Source organism: Condylura cristata, unplaced genomic scaffold (genome assembly GCF_000260355.1).
Source record: "Condylura cristata isolate star-nosed mole 26May11 unplaced genomic scaffold, ConCri1.0 scaffold00008, whole genome shotgun sequence".
Taxonomy (NCBI): Eukaryota; Metazoa; Chordata; class Mammalia; order Eulipotyphla; family Talpidae; genus Condylura; species Condylura cristata.
Genome location: NW_004567109.1, coordinates 62,459,271 through 62,480,662, shown reverse-complemented (window position 1 = coordinate 62,480,662; position 21,392 = coordinate 62,459,271). Strand labels below are relative to the sequence as shown.

General features: G+C 55.3%; 1 protein-coding gene across 4 annotated transcripts in view; it reads right to left on the bottom strand.

The window, feature by feature from the left end:
- The window catches only part of UNC5A (unc-5 homolog A (C. elegans)), a 61,207-nt gene that overhangs the window by 13,578 nt on the left and 26,237 nt on the right, over positions 1-21,392 (bottom strand). For all 4 annotated transcript variants that reach the window (XM_004679253.1, XM_012722484.1, XM_012722485.1 and 1 more), the window contains exon 2: positions 1,745-1,966. In XM_004679253.1, the coding sequence (XP_004679310.1) occupies positions 1,745-1,966 (222 nt within the window). The remainder of the gene's footprint in view (positions 1-1,744; positions 1,967-21,392) is intronic.

The following is a 21,392-nucleotide window of genomic DNA, read 5'->3' as shown; positions in this document are numbered from 1 at the left end:
GCCTCTGCTGAGCCTGGGGGGCAAGACAGAGCCCTCCATACCCCGCCCCCCTCCACAGGAGTCAGAGCAGAGCCCCCATACCCCCCCCATAGGCCAAGCTGCCTAAACTCAGGGCTCACCTGTGGCTGGCTCCTAGGCTATTCTATCTTCTCCTACCTTGTCCCCTCCAGTCTGCCTCTGCCCCGCCCCAACACCCCACGTGCAATCTGACTGCAGCCCCCCACGGCCCCCACCGCCCCTTCTTCCCCTCCCCAAGCCCAGGCCCCTGGCAGCAGCTGCTGTTCTTGTGTCTGCACCTGTGACTTGCGGCCCTTTGGCGTGACAAGTGCTGATTCTAAGGGGTTTAAAAATTGCGCTCGAATGCCTCCTCCAGAAGCCCTTCCTGGGACACCCAGCCCCTCTGCCGGGAGGGACGGGCACCCCACGCTCCCCTGTGGCCCTGCCATCAGCCTGAGTGCTCCTGGCCCCATCCTCCGTCCTGGCTGCATTGAGGCTGAGGCTTCCTGGTGGCAGCTGGAGCCCACCGGGGAGTGTGTCTCGGGCTCACTGATGCCTGTGAGAAGAGGCTCAGGGCCGAACCTGAGGGCTCCTCATGTGTGTATGGGGTTCCCCAAAGCATCAAAGAGAAGGGAGAAGAAATAAGTTGAACTGGGTTTTGGTCAGTCGGGGGACAAGGAGAGGTCTGTTGTCAGCTTTGCTGGGCCTGCTCTTAGGGAGCACTGGAGTGCAAACAAGGCTCTCTGGCCATAGGCCCACTGCCCGCCTGCCATCTAAGGAGGGGAGTGGGGCGTCTTATGCGAGGCCCACGCCGCAGAACCCCTCCCCCGCCGGTGCTAAGTCCCACTCCTCAGCGTCTCTGGGTCTAGCCTGTCCCCCACACTGGCCACATCACTTGGCCATTTGGAATCCCACGGGGAGGTGACCTCACTTCAGAGTCCATGGGGAGGTTGCGGGATGCCACCACCACCTCTGCACACATCCTGCGCCCTCCCCGCCGTCTCTCCCGAGGACTTTCCTAGTTCCCTGTCCCTTGCCTGGGACACCCCTTCATTCTTTTCTCCCTGACCAGTTCTTATGCTCCTCAGTTCATACGTCAGCTCCCCTGAGGAGACTCTGTCCTGCTTTCCTCTCACTGCCTCACCCCCCAGGACTCAGTCAAGCCCTCTGGTGGGATTGTGTCCCCAGCATGGGAGGAGGTGCTCAGGGAGTGCGTGACTGAATGAAAGAACAAACTGGCACACAAAGAAATCACAAAATGTGAGGTGCAGATACCAAGGGGGTCTTAGGTGTGGATCCTGCCTCTGCTGGGGGCCTGCGGTAGAGGGCACAGAGCCGGTGCCTTCCTGGCCTTGGATTTCAAGTGACCAAGTGATGGGGCCAGTGGGGGGGACAGGGCAGACCCAGAGGCGCTGAGGAGTGGAACCTGCGGTACCCAGCCCAGGCAGGAGGGAGGGGTTCCGGGGCAATGGCCAGGCATGAGCTGGGCCACTTGCAGAGCCCTCTGCGGGCTTCCGTGTCCGTGTCCTCTGAGGCTAAGAGCCCCCCCCACCCCGACCAGGGGCAGCTCCAAACTCACTGAGGACTCCAAAGGAGGCAGGCTCCTTGGTCCTGGCCCGCCCCGAGGGGTGTCCCGAGGGGGCATCCGTGCTGCCCCTTCTCTGCTGCGCGCACAGGGACTCATTCCAAGGTGGGAGCCTGCCCCTCTCCCCCAAGACTGCCCTGCCTGCCCCCAGCCTGGCCTCACCGCTGCTTCCGTCCGTGCTGCGCTCGATCACGTGGTCCACCTGGCGCACCCACTCGCCATTGCACTTGAAGAAGATCTGCGTGGCAGGCGTGGCCTTGCACACCAGCAGCACTGGCTTGTTCTTGACGATGTACACATCCTCGGGCTCCACCAGGAAATGGGGCAGCAGGTCTGGGTTGGAGCCAGGCACCGGGTTGGCCACCGTGGCACTCTGCTGAGCACCTGCAGCAGGGCAGAAGGGAACAGTGAGCGTGGCCCTTACGTCAAGGTGATGGGTGCAGGCGGTGGGGCACCCCACACCCCTCTGGCAACTGGGGGCCACCAGCCTCTGCAGACTGTGTGTTGGGGGGTAAAGTGAGAAGGGTGGGAGCCCAGAATATAGGGGGCTCTTCCCATGAGGCAGCAGTCAGGCTCATTAGTATTCTGGTAGCAGAATGGGGATCTGGCGAGCCTGCAGCCGGCAGCCCAGGGAGGCCCAAGGGAAAGCTGGAGGGAGGGGGGACACTAGCAAGGCAGGTGACCAGCTGAGGGCAGGGTGGGCGCAGCAGGGTGGGGCAGGGGTACCTTGCTCTGGCGCCCGCACTGCCCCTGGGGCAGCTTCTGAGCAAACCCTCACGTCTGGTCCCTGTGCAGAGCAGGTGGTCAGGACACACTGAGTAGATGAAGGAGAGGAGCAGGCAGGGCCAGGGTGCAGCTATGGAGGGTTCCCTGGGGTGCTGGTGACTGTCCTATAGGAGAGAGGCCCCAGGGAGGAGCAGGGGCAAGCAAACCCGGGCTGGGTGGGCCAGGAGAGTGGACCTCAGAGCCTGAGGTGTCTGGGCCATGTCCCACCCTTCAAGGAGAACTGAATATGGGTTTCCTTCTAATTTTAACTGAAAATCACAAGCATCCCACAAGTCATTTGTTGCTAATTACACAGGTAATTGGCTCTGAGGCTTTGGTGAAGGTAAACCCCACAGCAGTCTGACCGTCTGCTCCAGCAGCAGGACCCCTGAGAAGCCTCGGGGATTGTGGAGGGGTGCACCCTCAGCCTCTCCCACTAAAAAGGTTCCCCTCTAGGGCCACTGTGATTTCCACACCAACCTACACTTACAGTCAGCAGGGGCCTCTGGGCATAAAGAGGGAAAAACGGGGGCTTCAGAGACCTATGCTGCTCCCCGTGAGTGGTCACCTTGAGCCAGCCACACTCCTGTCTTGCGCCCTGGGGCCCCGCTGCCCCATGGAGCAGTCTCCTGGGGCTCGGCATGGAGTCTCCCAACTCCTCTGTTTTCCCCAAGGACATTGCCCAGGACTTCAAACCAGGAAGCCTGTTCTAGACTGATGCCCCCTCTCCCCAAGGGGCGTCATGCCGCCCTCCTGTTCTATCCCACAGGGACTCTCTCCCAGACTGCTCGAGAAAGGGATCAGCGTCTGGTCCTGCAGGCATCTTGGGCCAGCTCAGGGCAGCTCACGGCAGGTGAGTTGGGCAAAGAGATGTAAAGAAGCTGTGTGACCGCAGGCAAGACACCCCCACTTCGAGCCTGTTTTCTTGCCTGCAAAATGGGGAGATGGAACTCAGTTCTTAGGGCTGATGTGAAGATGAAATGAAAAGGTATTTTTGTGGCGGCTATCTCTAATGCCAAGAGACTCATCTCCCTTGCCTCAGTAACCCTCACAGCAGTCTCTTCAGGGTGGGGGCTAGAGAGGAAACTGAGGCACGGAGCTGGCAGGTGCCTTGCCCTGGGGTGGGGAGGCGTCTTACTCCCTGTGGGAAGAATGTCGGGAGATGGGGGCATTTCCGACACACCAAGGCAGGGCTGGCAGCAACAGAGGCGCTGGGGGTGTCAGCCTCGCCTTCCATGCACCCCTCCACCTCCCTGGCTTCCCTGCAGTTTGTCCTTCTCCCTCTTGGAATGGCTCTTCAGCAGTGCTTTCCTGCAGCTCTGGGGTGAAGGTCAGGGTGTCTGGGGACCAGCAGAGAAAGCTCACCTTGCCCAGCCCTGCCCTATCCCGAGCCAACAGGGCTCAGCCAGCACCCTCGGGTCTCCCTTAGGTTGAGGCAGGTAGGGGTGCAGGTATTGGGACAGAACCATGAAGACATCTTACAGATGGGGAATTTTAGGTGCAGGGGCAGGTGACTTCCTCTAGACCCTCTGGTTCTCATCCTGGACTCCCTTTTTGCTATTATGTCTCTCCTAGCCACTCAGCTGCTGCTTGCCAGCCCCGGACCCAGGCATCCAGCTCAGCTTGAGCAGCAATGAGCCTGACCCAGGTCTCCCAAAGCCTGGAGTATGAATGGGAGGGCGGGGTCCAGTGGCTGGCCTGGAGCAGCAAGCTGGTTGCTCCAGCAGCTCACACATGCCAGGCTGCTCCAACCTTGAGCAGCTTGCAGGGGCTGAGAGGTGACAGGTAGACATCACAGGCTTAAGAGGCATGGAGCCCCGGGGCCAAGCTGTGGCCTGTGCCTGCCTATGGCTTGGGACTGGTGGGCAGAGGCCTGGGCTGGGGACATGGGGTGGACAGTAGGCACGAGTGGGCCCCCACCCTCCCCATCGATCACTGCACCAAGCCTGCTCACGTCAGCTGCCCGTTGAACCCAGCACAATCCCTCATGTCTGCATTTAACTGCTAATGAAAAATAAATGTACTGTGACCAATAAGGGACATAGCTCACTTCTCCGGGGCCTCCGTCACGCCAGGCTGGCGGCCTCGCCCCCCATCCTGGGGGCGGGGGGCTTTATCGCGTGGCCCCAGAGGGCACCCTGCACGTTGCAGCTCTGCCCTCTAGCAAGGACACTCTAAGGCCATGAGTGGGAGCAAATTTAGCCCCACATAGCCCGTTGGGGCTACTCGAAGTTTCCTTCACAGTCAAAGTTGGCTTCCTCTGCCTTTGGCCCTCCAGGCCATGTGACCTCCACACTGTGGTCAGCACCTGCAGCCTGCCAGTCCCTCACAATGGACGAAGCACAGTCTGAGCCTTAGGCCTCTCCCATCCCATCAGCTGTTAAAATGAGCATTCCTGCTCTGTGACCTGATCCTGTGCTTGTCTATCAAAGCTGACACCAAGCTGGCGCTTCTACAGTCATGCGTTGTTTGATGGCGTGATGGTCAATGCCGGTGGCCTATGCAATGTGGTCCCAGCAGGCTATACCGTATGGGCTCCTGTGCAGTACGACAGGCCATCTTGGTTTGTGTAATTACTCCCTGAGATATTTGCACAATGACAAAATCACCAATATCACGTTCTCAGAACACATTCTCATCATTAAGCAATCGCGCCGTGCCTGTTTGCTCAGTTCCTGTGGGTATTCCAGGATGGGCCAAGTGTCTTTGGCTGGCATCCCTGAGTCTTCCCCATCAAGAGGGTTCTCATCGACTCTCCAGACTTCCATTGCAGAAACACCCATTAATCCCTCCAAAACTGTCTCCCCACCTCCAGGTCTTTGTCTATGCACTTTTTTGTTTTTATAGATTTATTGATGCATACACAACTGGGGTACAGGCCAGAGGTGATGGGGGGGCGGTGAGAGGATTCACCAGAGCCAGAGCGGGGAGCAGAACAGGCAGATGGATGAAGTACACTGCTGAGGGGGCAGCAGGTGAGACAGGAGAGGTCTGCTGTGCCATGGGAGTTACTTCCCTGGCCGGGGATCGAACACGTGCTGAAGTGGCTGCAGAGAGCTTCATAGTGCTGTGCTTTATCCCTTTGCACCAGAGAGGGCCTGTCTGTGCCCTTCTTAAACACCCACCCTTCCTTTGCCAGAACTTTCCTACCTTTTCCTCAGGTTCCAGCTCCACTGTCACTCTGGAAGAAGTCCTCCACCTCATACCTCACTTTCCCAGGGAACCAAACATAACGTTTCGCCTTGCTGCAATTAGGCTGGCCTCACTGGCGCCACAGCTCTTAGCACAGGAGAAGCAAGTAGGTGTCCATCCCAAGCCTCTGCCCCTCTGTGAGCCTGTCTATCCCCTCCCCTTTCACCCAGCTAAAGGCTGCCTGGTGCTGCTGTTCATGACTGGGGGACACAGAGTTGAGTGCTGAGGCCATGAACATGGAAGACCCCTGGGTGCTGCGGGAGGGCTGGTGGGTGCAGGGCCCACGGACTGCACATGCCCCCCTTGCCCAGGCCCGACTCCCCAGCTCCCCACGGTTCTGTCCACTGTGCCTTACCTGTATAACCAGGCCCATGTCCTCCTTAGAATTCAATTCAAAGACCCCTTTTCACTAGCTAGGGAATTCCCAAGAGGCTTTGGCCACTGGGAACTGCAAGTGGGGTTCAGCCCTGAGATGGGAACCCCAGTTATGGTGAGCCCTGAAACTGGCCAGCTGGCTCCCTCTCGTCTCTGGAGGGCACTGGCAGCCCAAGTGAGTCTAGCTGGCCCTCCTGCTCTGGCCACCCCACTAAGATCCTAGAGGTCTGCACCCCCAGCACTTCTCAGGGACAGTGAAGGAGAAAGGGTTTGAGAGACGGTGTTATGTGCATGTGTGTAGGGATGCTGGGGGTCAAAGGGGGAATGACACTGAGCCCCAGATAGATGCCACTTTCTCCCTCCCCTCCCTCTGTGCTTCTATGACCTGAAGTGTTTCCTTCTTCCTTACCTCCTTCCCTTCCCACACTGCGTATGGGGAGCCAGGAACCCTTCTGGAATACTGCACAGTAAGCAAGAGAGATACAACCTCTGCTCCAATGTGAAGTTTCCATTCAAATTGAAGAGATAAAACAACATAGAGGATTCCAGATGTTTGCTGAGGGTTCTGAAGTAAGGCATGCTATTTCAGAAAGGGTGTGGGTACCAGGGCGCTAGTGGGGAGGAGGTAGGGGCAGAAAAGACATCTGAGTGGAGGCACGCTCAAGCAGAAGAGGGTTGTAGGGAAAGTGAAGAGCAGAGCCTCTCAGCAGGAAGCAGCTGCACTGCTGAGGTCAGCCAGGAGACAAGTGTGGCAAACCTGGCCCCAACCTGGGGACTTTATGTGTCCTACAAAGATTTGGGGTTTTATTGCAAGGACAATAGGAGCCTCTGTGCTGGAGAATGATGAGACTCCCCTGTATGAGGAAGGGGAGGAGGGAGGCAGGAGTGGCAATGCATGGCCAGAGAGAGGAATCCAGGGAGTGGACCGCCTCACGAGGTCTGCCTGGGAACTCCCACTCAGTCTTTACGTGTCAACAATGTGCCACTTCTTCCGGGAAGTCTTCCTGAATCCACACTCTTTGTCACTCACTTGAGTGGCCACCCAGTCCCCTGAGCATCTGTCTCCAGGATGTATACTTCTTTCTGGACTGGATCTCTCTGCATGCTCACCAGACCATGAACTCGCTTGGCCAGGAGCCCAAGTGTGTCTGGGTACTGATGGGAGGTGGCCCAGGCAAGGCCAGCTGGGAGCAGAGATGAGGGGGTTAGGGGGTGCACTTCTGCACCCAGAATAAAAGCTGGGGCTTGCCACCCTTGCCCTCTTGCCGTGTCCCTCAACCTCCTGGACTGTTGGGAGAGTGACTGGGGCTGGTGTTGGACAGGAACTGGGCAAGGCTGCTCTTTGGGGAACAGTGTTCACATCCCCCCACTGAAACAGGCCAGGTGACACCTGGTCCCCACCCCTCTTACCTATACCCAGAGTCTTCATTCAGTAAATATAAGTTCATTAATAGCTTGAGTAATCACACCTTATATTTTCATGGTGCTTTTAAAAATAAAACATTTGAAAGCACTTTCACGCTTACCCTGGAACTCAGCTACACAGCAGGTCTTATCATTCTTGACTGCAGGTGAGAAAAGGGCTTTACCTTAGAGCAGAAGCACTTTGGGGTATGACCGAGAGCATCCCAATGCTTGAAGCCCTCTTCCTGCCTGTTCACCACTCTGCACTCTCCAGATCTCCCTGCAGGACAAGAGTGAAGGGGCTGTCCTTGGGCAGATATGAAATTAAAGGGAGGAGAAGGGGCAGTCATTCAGTCACTCCACAAACACTCCCATCAGTACCCAGACACACTTGGGCTCCTGGCCAAGCGAGTTCATGGTCTGGTGAGTATGCAGGGAGATCCAGTCCAGAAAGAAGTGTACATCCTGGAGATAGATGCTTAGGGGACAGGGTGGCCACTCAGGTGAGTGACAAAGAGTGTGGATTCAGGAAGACTTCCCGGAAGAAGTGGCACATTGTTGACACTTAAAGACTGAGTGGGCGTTTGCGTTTGGTAGGCCCAACTAAGCCCAGGTGGGGAAGAAGAGAGTGCCTCGAGATAGAGCCCCAAGTCCTTCATGCCTTCAGCTGGCCTCAGAGGCCCTGTTGGCCCTGGGCCTGAGCTGTTGCTTGCTCTCTCTTCTTGTGCCTCTGCCCCTGCTCCCTGTGGGTCGGCGTCTAGAGTACTTGTGATTCTCCAAGGGAATGTGCACATTCTGTTAGTTCTAGGCCTTGGCTCCCTCCTGCTCTGGTTTACAGCACCTGCAGAGAAGGCTCCTTCCGTACCCCACTTAGGCAATGTGGTCCTACATCCAGGTGGGCTGGTTTGACCCTATTGCCGGCCCCAGAGGTGCCCATATGACAGACTGGTTCCAACACAGGCAGGTTGGAACACCATCCCAACAGGTGGAATTCCAGGATTTGGGTTAGCTTGTTGGGAAGAGACCCCCCCCCCTCTTCTGCTGGGCAAGTTCTGCCAGCTTTAGTAGGCCCAGGTTGAAAGGGGAGCCACCACCAGTCTGAAGCAGGGACTCAGAGAATGGAGACCACCAAGGAAGAGGGGCCAACCCATCCTGGCAGCATTTGAGGCCAGGGGCCCCTGGGGAAAGTCAGAGCTACCTCTGGATTCCTTGTTCTGGCTGAAGTCAGTTGGACTGCAGATACTTTCTTGCATGGATACCCAATGCCCATCTGCTACCTGCCCGGGGGACTGCTACTCAGCCTTCAAGGCTAGCTTCAATACCTCTTCTGCCTGGCAGCTTTCCTGGGCTCCAGACTGAGCTGAGGTCACTCATATCTCCTGAGTCCCAGAACCCATCTCACTACCTTGCACATTGTGTTATCATCCTTCCTGAGTCTGTCTCCTCACTCTCAATGCCTTGAGGGCAACTCCACCCCTCCTATAGTCCCAGAACCTGGCATGCAGTAAATGTACAATAAGTGTTTGCTGAATGAATGTTAGACATCATTTCCTCTAACAGGATCAGAGTTCAGAAAGGATGGAGGACACTCAGGTCTGGTCAGGAGCCAGCTCTGCTTACCTTCCCACCCACCCAACCACCCAGCCATCCATTCATCCCAGAAATGCTCAAGCTAGACCCTGGGGGGCAGAGGCAGATATACAGAATCCAGGGGAGGCAGATGGGACTGGGAGCGGAGACCACGGTGGTGGAGGGCAGAGGAAGCCGAGGTAGGGCAATGGGGGTTTGTGCTCTTCTACCTGTATGCCCCTCTGGCCTGAGATGGCTTCATGAGTGCTGCCATTCCATGATGAGGGAGCCTCTCTATGAAGCTGTGAAAAGCTGGGACAAACCTACACTTGCTGTCAGAGACCCTGGGGTGGGCGAAGAGGAGGGGTGGGCAGGAGGCTCCAAGTTGACATATCCGTGGGCCACACAAAGAAACTTGAGGTTCCAGAGGGCAACTCAGCAGAGTGGACCTGCCCTGAGGTTAGGATGAACAGACACGGGGCCAGAGTAAGGTGGGGGTGGCAGTGCATGCTCCAGAAGCCTTTAAACCCCTCTGTGCTGTCCACTAGCTGCCTCAAGACTCACTCAACTATGCCAGACTCCCACACTGGCCCTCCATCTGTTTCCTCACCGGCTCACATCGTGTCGGCCTGGCACCGTGTCGGGTGGGTCAAGACTGCCACCCTTGCCCCAGGATGGGAGGTGTCCACCAAGGCGGTCTCACTTCTCATCCATTCCTCTGGCCCAGCCCTCAATCACCTGCCTCCCTGCTCCAATAGCAAGGGCTTCCCTGAGGGCAGGGCAGGCCTGGGGTCAGGTTCTGTTACCCCTGGTGTGTTCCGGAGGGAGGAGGGAGGTGGAGGTGATAGCCCCTCACTGTGGCCTGTGGAAGAGAGGGCTGTTCCCAAGTTATGCACACGTGAGTGCACACATGTGTGAGGTATGCCGGTTTCCATGGTAACTCGTGCGTGAAAGTGTCACAGACGCAGCAGCCACATCCCAAGATCGGAGGAAAGTCACCCTTTTCCCCAGGGGACTCCAGGGGCTGGTCACAAGGACAGACACAGGCAAGCTGAACTGCAGGTGTCTGGGAGGTAGGGAAGTCACCGCTTCAGCTCAGAGGACGGTCACACGGAGCGGGGTGCGTGACCGGACCACGCTGCCTGCCAGCTGCTGCACACCAGACCTTGTCATCAGGCGGCTGTACATGGGTGCCTGCTACCTGCCTCTCGTTTGGCAGGTGAAGCACGGGATGGCCTGAGGTCACATGGCACAAAAGGGCAGAGTGGCTCGCACTCCTAGCCAGGCAGGCTCAGGGCCACGATGCTGGGCCCCACTCTATGCTATGCTGTCCTCTGACCATTCCGCTCACATGCTGTCCCTCCAAGCCTCTCAAGCGAGTCCTACCACAGGGCCTTTGCCCGTACTCTTCTGACTGCAGCACACTACTGGCGGACCTTCCACAGTTGCCCCCCCTTTTATCCCTCAGGTCTTAGTTCCAACTTCTCGGAAAGAGCCCTCCAATCCTGGTTGCTGAGCCTGAAATCACCCCCCCAGGACCCCCCAACCTCTTTACCAGTCTATTTTCCTCACTGTTGGAGGTCCTCTTGGGTATATGCTTGTTTATTGTCTGTGCCCCCTCCTGCTGAAGTGGGTCATGGTCCTTGCCTTATTCACAGCTACTGTCAAAACACCCGGAACCTTGCACAGGGACTGGCACACAGGAGGTGTTTAATAACTATGTACATGAATTAACACACTCAGGTGTGCCAACTCTATGCCCAGTGCCCAATCCAATACCTCTCCCATGCCATCTCTAAGCCAACAGACCTGCCAGTAAAGAGGACTTTGCTCAGGGAGGGAGCATCGTGATGGGGGTACAGGCCCACAGGGACCCCTTCCCAGGACCCTCTTCCTGCCCTAGGGTCTTGCTTTGGGCTAGAGAAATAGTTAATAAAGCTGAGGTCTAAATAAGCATTTGATTAACAAACGATAAAATAGCTATTGTGTCCCTGAATTAAGCTGTAATTGTGGCTGATAATTGGCTGGTTAGAATTTAATAAGCTGCAATTAAATAGAATGGAATCCAGGGTAATTATGTGGTCACACAGCCCAGAGAGAACTGGGGAAGGAAGGCTTTCTTCTACTGCTTTGGAATCTTTTGCTGGTGCAGTGTGTTGTTGTAGGCATGTTTCTGGTGTGTCTGTGCGAGTGTGTGTGTGTGAAGCCTCCACCTTTTACCTGGCACAGGCCAGCCCCCTCACCAGCATGAGGTGGGAGGCTGCACGCAGGCTCTCCGCCTTGCCAGGGCCGGTGGCAGCCCAGCTGAAAGACACGTAAGAGACATGAAAGGACCCCTGGCTCAGTTCCCTGCAAGGCGGAGGGTGCAGCAGGGTGGCCAGGAGGGCATTGGGAACAGAGGGAGGCTCACAGGCTGGGAAAGGGTCTGCCTATCCTAATGAAGAATCTGGAGCTCAGAGAGGGTAAGGACTTACTCAAGGTCACACAGCCATAACTGGCTGGGCTGGACCTGACTCCCAGATTGCCCATGGATCAAGGGTCACTCTGACTGGTCAGCAGGCTGCAGAATGTGCCCACCACCAGCCCTGCCAGCTCCTGTCTCATTTTCTTCCAGGTCTACCACCAGGCAAACCTACTGGTTAAGTTAAGGCCAACGCTGCTTATCCCTTCCTGCACCCGTAAAACAAGGAGCCCCACCTCATGCTCCATTCCCCTCTTACACGTGGCCTCGTTGGGGGGCAGAGCTCCCTGTGGCCTCAGCCAGGCAGGTCCTCCCCTGCCCAGCCTGGGTGTGGCTCAGCAAGTCCAAGGAGATGACGAATGGCATCGCAGACACGCCGTTTATGACCCATCAGCATTTTTACAACGTTGCAAGCAATTAATTTAATTAAAGACCCTGTCTCAGAAATCGTGGCATTACATATCTCACTGGTTTAACGTGAGCTTGGCCAGAGTGGGGGCGGGGCGGTTCAGGAGTGTCAGCTTGGCTCCCCCAGCCGGGCTCAGCATGTAGGACAGGGCACCCAGAGACAGGCGGGACCGCACAGCAGCCCGCCCTGGGCTGACAGGAGCAGTGCCCCACAGCGCGCCTGGTGCCCCCCACAGCACACCGCGCCATAGTCACCATGCCCAACCTTTCATGGATTTTCTTATTTAACCCTCACAACAGTTCTAAGAGCCAAACAATTTGTAATCTCTGACTGCAGGCGTGAAACTGAGGCAGGGGGAAGCAAAGTAGCCAGTGATGGCTTCCTGCCCAGTCGGGCTGGCTACCGTGCCCCAGGTGCTTCGCCAGGCCTCCTGTGTTCAGCAAATAGGAGGTGGACACAGGTGCCAGGTGCTGTGCTGGGCATGGACTCGTATCCCTGCCTCATCCGGCGCCCGTCCGTCACAGCTCCACTGGGAAATCCTGGACACAAGGCGCCTGGGGAGCCTTGCAGTCCCGGGCACACATGTGAGCACTGCCATGGCTCACTGGCTGTCCTCTCTAGGTCTGGCCAGGGAGGCAATGCCCTCACCAGAATGGTGAGCCTGTGTCACAGGTCACCAGGCTTCCTGGAGTCGCATTCTCAACAGCCATGTCCCTCTAGATCCTTCCTGGTACATGGAGACTGTCACGCCCCAACCTACTTGGGGACCCTCAGCCCCTGGCAGCTGGATGACCAGGACCACACCCAGCTCCTCCTCTGTCCCTTGCCCTGCAGCCACCTGGCTGTGCTCTGCCCTCTCTGAGGGTCTCTGTCACCAGGGTCCCCTACCCACCTCTGCCCATGGCTCCCCAATTAGGGCCTCCATGTCCCCTCACTGCTGGGCTCTATCCTCACACCTCTGGCTCTGGACACCTCCTTCTAGAACCTCACACTGGGCACATTCCAAGTTGGGCTTGGTGGCCCCCAAAGCTATTCCTGGTCAGCAGACCAAGGTGCCTCTGGGGGGGTCTCACAGCAGCCAGGTCTCTTTCCACTTATTGCATCTGTTACAGGGAAGCCCAGAGTGGACTGGGCTGCCTGTCTGTGGGGCCTCACCCGCACGCTCACAATTTGGTTATACTGCAGGTACACACAAAAGGGTTAATAATGGGTTTATTTACAAAAGGGGAAAGGAATAGGAAACAACCCCGGAAAAGAGCGGGATACAAAGTAACTGGAATACCTTAAGGCTAGCTGACTGAACACACCGACTCACGCAGTCCAGAGAGCAGTTTCCCAAGTGAGAGAACGCAAGATGCAGTCACCCTATTTATCCCCGCAAAATGTCCCAGAATTCCTGCTAGCTCCGCCCTTTTGTCCCCCCGCAGTGTTCTCCCTGGTACTGCTGGGAGTTGTAGTTTCCAATCACTGGAGTAGGGGGTAGTGTCCAGAAAGCTGGAGTAGGGGTGGAGTCCATAAGACTCTGCAGCGTTCTTTTAGGACATCCTTCCCCTTGACACACCCACCTCTCTTCCTGCACGTCTGGATCCCTTTCCTCACCCCAACTTCCTCAGGTACCTGCAGGGCACCCCACCCATCACCGATGCCTCTCAGTCCTATTAGTTCAATATTCACCTCCTCAGGATGCCCCCAGCCCCTTCGTGCGTGTGGACGCACGACTTGCTTTCCCAGCCCCCTAGCCGAGCATTCCCTGCTCTGGTTTTGCCGCAGCTGCCTCCTCCGTGGACCTGCACATCCTCAAGGGCAGACCTGAGTCCCCGCTTCTGTTCAGGGCCTGGCAAGTTGGGGGTCAGGGGAGGTAACCCGGCTGAAGAGTCCCGCCCCCACCACAGCTCACTGCGAGCCCCGAGGCTGGGCACTGGCTCTGCCAGGGCTGCTTCAGGACACAAGCCCTGCACAGCCCTCAGCTGGGCACCAGGCGACGGGGTCCCCAGTCTCTGCCAGCTTCTACCTGGCTGCGTGGCCTTGGACAAGTCACTGCCCTCTCTGGGCCTCAGACGGACCAGGGGTGGCAAACTCAGGTGGCCTCAGGGGCTGGCTGGGGCTGGGACTGTAGGGCCTCGGTGCCTCCAGGGGACGCTCTCAGCCAAGCCAGGCGCCGCGACTCTGGCAAGTCAGACAAGAAGCCAATAAGGGTTAGATTTTTTTCTTCGAAGAGAAGATGGAAATCCAGTTTTTATGTGAAATTTTCTATTTAAAATGTTGACAACTAATTTAAACATTTAAATGTTCTGTGGGCCAAACAAGTTGGCCAGCCAAAGCTGGACGGGACAGTGTCCAGAACTTCCTTCTTTCCCCCACCCCCATCACAGCTCTTCCCAACTGTTCTCTCCTCCCGGTCCCCTCCCACACTTTTCAGTACCCCACTATCTTGTCTTCTCCTTGAGAGCCCTCATCAGGGCCTCTCAAAAGAGGTTCTTTGGGTGGGGTCTGGGCAGAGGCTGAGGGGTCACTGGCTCAGAACCCAGGTGGCCAGGATTTGTCAGCTCAAATGTCTACACTTGGCTGCGATCTGAGGACACATCCCCCTTCCCAGAAGTCCAAGGTTCTGAGGGTCCAAGAAAGGGTAGTGCTTGGGTACAGGAGAAGTGTGTTGGGGAGCAACTCTGCCTTACGTGCCTTACGTCTTAGTCTCAGATTCTGATCCGGAGTGAGCCAAGAGGCTGCTGGAGACAGAGGAACAGACAGGTTGGGAGCACTACACAGTAGAGACACCTCCCACCCCTTCACTGCCCTTCATGACCACCCCCACCAAATATGGGTGGGGAAGAGCGACTTTCCAGCTGGGACGAGGGTGTCTGGCTGCACCCATTATACATCTGATGAGACATTACTGAGTCCTCGCCCCACTTTAATTACCCGCTGTCCAAATAATTACCAGCTTGTTTATTTCACTTAATGGCAGTGGTACTTTTTTCTCCTGATATTGATTTCATGTTTTCCTGGTTTGTTCATTATCTTTCCTGCCTCTTTAATGGGCTCTGAGGTTTTGCAGGTGGAGGAGAGAAGGCTGAGGAAGGTGGGGGAAGGGATGGAAGAGAATGTGGAAGGACAGAGGAGGCCTGGGCCTTGCTGTGCAGCCTGAGGCCAATTGTTGCCCTCTCTGGGCTGGAAATCCAAACCCAGGTCCCTTACCCACTCTTCTTATCTTTGATGCAATCAGAGTGGAACATTTTTAAATGAAAGAAAGAGAAGCGGGAAGCTGGTGGGTCTCTTTCACAAAGGCCGATAAAGGGATGCGCAGACCTAGACAGAGGCCGGGGACTAAAGAGGAGTAGTGGGGAGGGGCCTCCTGGAGACCATGCAGACCAGAGGAGGCTACACTGTGGAGGCCTTTGGTCAGCAAGGGCGTGGGGGTGTCTGGCTGCGGAGGGAGCAGGTGTCTCCACCCTCAAATCCCCGGCCCCCTTGGGTCCTGACCTCCATCCTTGGCCTCTGCCTCACCTGCCTGCTGTCGCCAGGGTAACGTGGGTGATGCTGTGATGTCATCAGGGCTATGGAAGATCAGCTTATCTTCCTGATTGTGGGGGGACTCAAACCAAGGAGAGATAGGGGTGAAGGGAATAGGGAAGGCCAGGGCCTCTTTGTGAAGATTTAGAACCTCTTGAAGGGGTCATTACCTCTTAATAAATCACTAATAATTGCATGAATATTTAAATCTTAATAAAAAAAAATACAGTGGACCCAGTGAGTCTCTCTGAGTAGTATTTATTGCTATTGGGTGGGAATATATAAAAGTTGATATCAGTCTGATTGAACTGCTGTTATCGCCACGGCTAAATGGGTAATTGGGAGTGAGAGACGCTATCAGCAGATATAAATTACATACAGTAAACCGAGGGCATTAACTGAGGGTTTATTATCAATTATCTCTGTGCTTGTTCCCCTTAAAACGAACTTTAAGTATATTAATGAGAAAATTTACAGGTCTTAATGAATTGAGGGAAGTAAGAGACTGCTGAGGCCCCCACTCAGCCCCAGCGGACTCTTCCCCAGATCCTCGGGGCTTGTTCCCAGGCGGGGCCCCCAGCCAAGGGAGGCGTGCCTGCTCTCCAGCCGCACCGCCCGCTAGGCGCTAGTCGTCAGTCCGCAGACTGCCCTTACCCCCTTTCTGATGGGGTTGCTGGGTAGGAAGCATCCTCTCATGTAACAAAGACGCGTGAGGGGCGGTCCCAGCTGCTGTATGTGGAGGCACAGGGGCCTTCTTGAGCTGGGCGTGGACCAGGCTGACTTTTACCTGCTCTCTCTGCCCTCTCGGGCCCTGCCAACAGAGCAGCACGAATGGGCGTGGGGCCCACGGGGTGGCTGCTGCTTTCACTCCACCAGGCAAAAGGGGTGGGGTGCCCCGAGGAAGCCCCGGTGGGAGGATGGAACAGTGGTGTAGTGGCTGCGTTTGCATCCACCCTGTTCCTCGCACACCCACCCCTGCTGAGGTGCCTGGAGCAGCCCACAGGCTGGCTGGCTTCAAGGTCAGCACGACCTCCTGGGACAGTTGACGTCCCAGCAGCCAAGGCTTCCGCTGGGGCACTGCACCAGGACTGTGCCTGCTCTTCCTGCTGTCCTCTGCCTCTCCTGCCAGCCCTGGGCAGCAACCTGGATTTACCATGGAGGGCAAAACCTAGGCTTCTCCCTGAGGACCTCACCCGCCCCTGGGGGAAACAATGGGTAGGTGTCAAGCCAGATGTGAGTCCCAGGTCACAAGCCATTGTGAGTTCTGTCAGAGAAGGGCTTCAGCTGAGGGGTTTGCTGAGGCATCCAGGAGCACTTCCTGGAGGCAGCATCATTGAAATGTGTTAACTGACTTCATTTAATGTTCAACAATCTCCTCCAAGGACAAGAAAACCACCCTTTTAACCCTTGGATTTCTTTCTAGTCTAGGTCCCCTTTCTCTTTCCCCCCTCTAGGTCACAATTTCACCTTTTAATCCTGCTCTTTACTCAAACCCTACAGTCACCTCCACCTCTCTGTGACACCCTTCTCCCATTAGAAGGACACATCTGACCCCAGAGCTCCTCCTGGTATTCACCTTCAAGGCAGGATCTTCCTCCCCACTTCCTCCTCCCCCCACCCCCCACCCCCGGCTATTTTGATCTGCTTTCTCCTTGATCCTGGATAACATGAGGTTCAGTGAAGATCTCAGGGCAGAAATCTCCAAGCTCCCCGTTGGCAGGCTGCCTCTTGTCAGCCATCCCGTATGGTGGACAGTACTGTCACTGATGCAGTGGAAGCCTGCCGGATCTGCCTTTCTCCAGCCTCACATCAGAGGTGCTCTCAACTTCCCACCTAGCACCTTTTATCTGTTCTTCTAGCTCTTCATACTTGGGCCTTTATACCTGCTGTTCCTTCTGCGTGGGATGCTGTTCCCATTGATGCTGCAGCTCACTCCTCCTCGTCCAGTCTGGCTCACGGCGCCTCCTGAGAGAGGTCCTCCCTGAGCACCCCACTCACCAGAGCAGTCTGTCTGCAGCGCTCACCCCCTCTGACAAGTCCCCCTCTGACTTGTTTCTTTGCTTTTAACTTGCCTGGAAATGACCATGTATCTGTCTCAGGGCCTTGAAAGGATGAGCATGCTTCTGGAGTACCTGCACTGTGCCAGGCCCTGAGGCCTGGGCTGCAAAGTGGGGGTGTTCACCATGTGGCAGGGAAGTTGGCTGTGCCCTACTGTAAGAACAGGGGCCAGGGAAGGGGCTATGCGTTGCCTTGGGGAAAAGGCAGAGGACTGGAAGGAGCAGCAGGAAAGGGCATTCTAGGCTTGGGAAACAGGAGAAGCAAAGAATTTGAGGCAGGGCATATATGATGGCAGCATGGGTTGGTTACGTGAGGCTTTGAAGCTGTGCCTCAGATTCAAGGCATGAAGACAGTGGGGAAGGTTCTGGAATAGAGCAGAAGGGATCAGAGTTCTGTTGTGGGAGAGGGTGGGTGAGTGAAGGTCCTTGCCACAGGATGTAGGGAGCTTCCTGGTCAGGAACAGGCCGCTGGAGAGGGGGAATGCAGATGAAAAGCATCCGGAAGGCAGGGTAGGGAGGATGACCTGCCTGGCCAGGAGGGAGGCCGGGTGGGGCCAGTAGATGCCCATCAATTCTTCCCTGGTTGAGTGGGTAGGTGGTATGCTACCAGGTATTAAAAACTGGAAAAGCCTTGGGCCATTTTTCATTCTCAGGGGTGAATAAGACCTGTGCTCTCTGGCCAGGTAGGCTGCTGCCTCCAAGGTGAGAGAACCACCAACCTGCCCACCTGCACACTCAAGTTTGTCATGGCTGCCGACGATGGAGAGCACCGGGTAGGAAGTCCATGGCTGGACATAGTTGAACCAACCAAAACAACAGGAAGCCAGCTACTTTCACGCAAACACACTCCCTACTTCCTGCTAGAGGACTGGAAACTGGGGTCAAAACCCAACTCACGCCACTCCCGCCCCTGAGCCATAACTAGCCTGTGCACTTCACCTAGGCCCCTCAGGCCTCTCAGGTCTCTGGCCTGCTAGAGCCAGTGGACACCCACATTGGCTCAGTCTCTTTCCGCTCCCACCCGAGTTGGTGGAACTAAACCTCCCCTGGCCTCTCCTCTCCTGTTATAGGCTGGGAACATGGAAAACAGCTGCCAGTGGTCCCGATACAGCCCTTCACACTCTGGAATCCAGGAAGGAACCATCCCACGTCCGACCCACTGTGCCCAGAGAACCCTGGTCCTCATGGCATCGCAATTCATCTGGCGGACATGGCAACAAAGCCTGGGGCTGCTGATCTGTGCTGAGACTCTTCCATCCACTTGGACCTGAGTTTACAGCTTTTATTTAAAATGTGCTCCCACCCTCCCCTTTACTTAACTCTTTCAGCCCTCCACCTCATTCCTGTGCCTCCAGGCCCACTTCCTCCCTAATGCCTCCTGCCTCTGTAAATGAGTCTCTCCTCTGTACCTATAATTAGGCCCAAGTAGAATAATTCATAACAAACTTTATTTCTTGTGGCATCCTTCTCACTAACGCGTTGCGAATGCCTCACAGGATCAGCAGGGGGGAAGACTGACTCGGGAAGCGGCTGAGCACCCTCCCCATGCACCGTGCATGTCTGTCTGCACCACCACAGCCAGCTGGGCAGAGAAGAAGGGTCTCCCCTGGGAGGAGAGGAGGCTCCCCTCCACCCTGAGCAGGTGGGGGACGGCACCAGGTGTGGACAGGGCAAGTCCAGATGTGACCAACCAACCCAGAGACCCCTTCAGGGGAAGTGAAAATGCTAACAGTAATCATTAGCGGCTACCAAGTGTTTACCGTGGCCCTGCCTGTGGGTTTTAAAAATTAGGGTTGTCTTTGATATCTAAAATAGTCTACCCCCTTTAAATCTAGAATCTGATGAGTTTTGACAATGAAGATTGAGAATAGATTCATTCTCATTCCCCAAATATGTTCCCTCAAGGCCCTTTTCTATCAAGCCCTTCTCCCAACACCCCAGGACCACTGATGTGCTTTCTGTCACTATAGTTTTGCTTTTACTAGAATGTTACTGAAATGGAATCATGTAGTATGTGGTCTTTTATGTCTGACTTCTTTCACTTTGCACATGCCTTTGAGGTCCATCGATGGTGTTTGCTTGAAGCAGCTGTTGGTTCCTTTTTATTGCTGAGCAGCATTCTAGTGTCTGAATTATCCCAGCTTGTTTATCCATTCCTAAGGCTGCTTCTAGATTTGGGGGACTGCAAACTGCTATGACTCACACACAGCTCTCTGGCGGACATCTACATTTCTCTTGGGAATAGGACTGCCAGAGCACGCGGTAAGCATGTGTTTAACTTGTTAAGACCCATCTTTGCTTTACACGATCTATACATATACACACAGTGTCTCATCTAATTCAACAGGCTGATGCACTAGAAACTACAGGTGATCCTGGAAACACAGGCTTGAACTACGTGGGCTCACATACATGTGAATTTTCTTGTAAACAGAAGATAGAAGCTTACTGTACTGGCAAATCCAGAACAGTAGTGCCTAGTCAATGTATTTCCTTGTGATTTTCTTAATATTCTTTTCTTTTCTTTCACATACTTTAATGTGAGGATACAGCATAGGATACATATAATATACAAATATGTGTTAGTTGACTTTTGGTAAGACTTGTAGTCAACAGCAGGCTGCCAGCAATTACTTTTCAGGGAGTCAAAAGTTGCACGTGTATTTTCAATTGTGTGTGTGCACATGGGGGCTGGCATCCCTAGCAAGCTTGTTATTCAAGCTTTTATTCAAGGGTACTGAACTATTATTCCCCTTGTATAGGTGACAAGCTGAGATCCAGAGAGGTGACATTGCTACATGTAGCAGAAGCAGCAGTCTGGCTCCAAGTCTGTGTCCTGAGTCCCTTGCCATGCTGGCCAGCTCTTCCAGGGTCATTCCTGAGCAATGCTCAGGTGGAGGACAGAGCTCTGACCTGGGAGCTGAAGTCCAGCCCCATCTTTACCTAATAGAATACCCATCCAAGCCCCTCAGACTCAGGGGCATCCTCTCTGCAAAAGGCACCCACAATTGCTTGCATTTGAGCATCTCTGTGACTCAAAGGAAATAGATTGGAGCAGACATGTGGTGCCTCCTACAACTTTGGCTCCACAGTCATTACCATGCTGTCCTGACCCAGGACCTCACATGTTTAGTGAAAGAGACAAGAACAGTTCCTGAAACTCCCATCAGCTTCCAACTGACCAGGCTGCCTCCATTCAATGCCTGGTCACTCACGCCCCTCTGCTACAGGCTGCAGATTTGTGTGTCTCTCCCCTGCAATTCATATGTTGAGATCTTAGCCCCAAGGTGATGGTACTTCGAAGTGAGAACCTTTGGGAAGTAATCAGGTCATAAGGGTGGAGCTTTCATGAGTGGGGTTAGCGTCCTTATAAAGAGACCCAGAGAGCACCCTTGCCCCAACCCTCTAGGACCCAGAGAGGTTCAAATGCTGCCAGTTCACAAGTCACCAGTCTTCTAGCAGTCTGAATGGACCAAGGCACCCTCTGTCTGATGGACACTTTCCAGAAAGGAAACCAAAGCCCAGGGAGAGGGAATCAGCAGGGGCTGCAGCTCTTCCCCAGTCATAGGCTGGTCAAGGAGAGTGGAGGGAAACCAGAAGAGGCAAGAGCACAGAGGCAGGAAGCTCTCCTCAGCCCTGCCCCACCTGCCTTTCCAACGGGGCCCATGTGGGATCACCCAGGCAGGTGTCCCCATAAGCTGGTCCTGTTTGCCTCCCTACAGAATAAGGTTTCCCTGAAGCTCTCTGGGCTAATGATTTAGAAGATCGTGGTCATGGAGGCCTAAGCCAGGCTGGGAAGAGGGCTTCCACTTGTCATTCTCACCCACTCCTTCCAGAAAGTGCTCATGGTGGGGGGAGGTGGAGGCAGAGAATGCCTGCCTGTCCCTTACATGAGCCCTCAGCCACACAGAGCTCTGCTCTGGCCCAAGTGGCTCCTGGACAGGGGAGAGTCTCCATAAAATGGAGAAAGAGATCAGGGGATAGTCACCCTCTTGCTGAGCCCAACTTGTTATTAAAACAAATGTGTGGCTTCTCCAAAGAGGAAATGCAGATGGCCAACAGGCATAT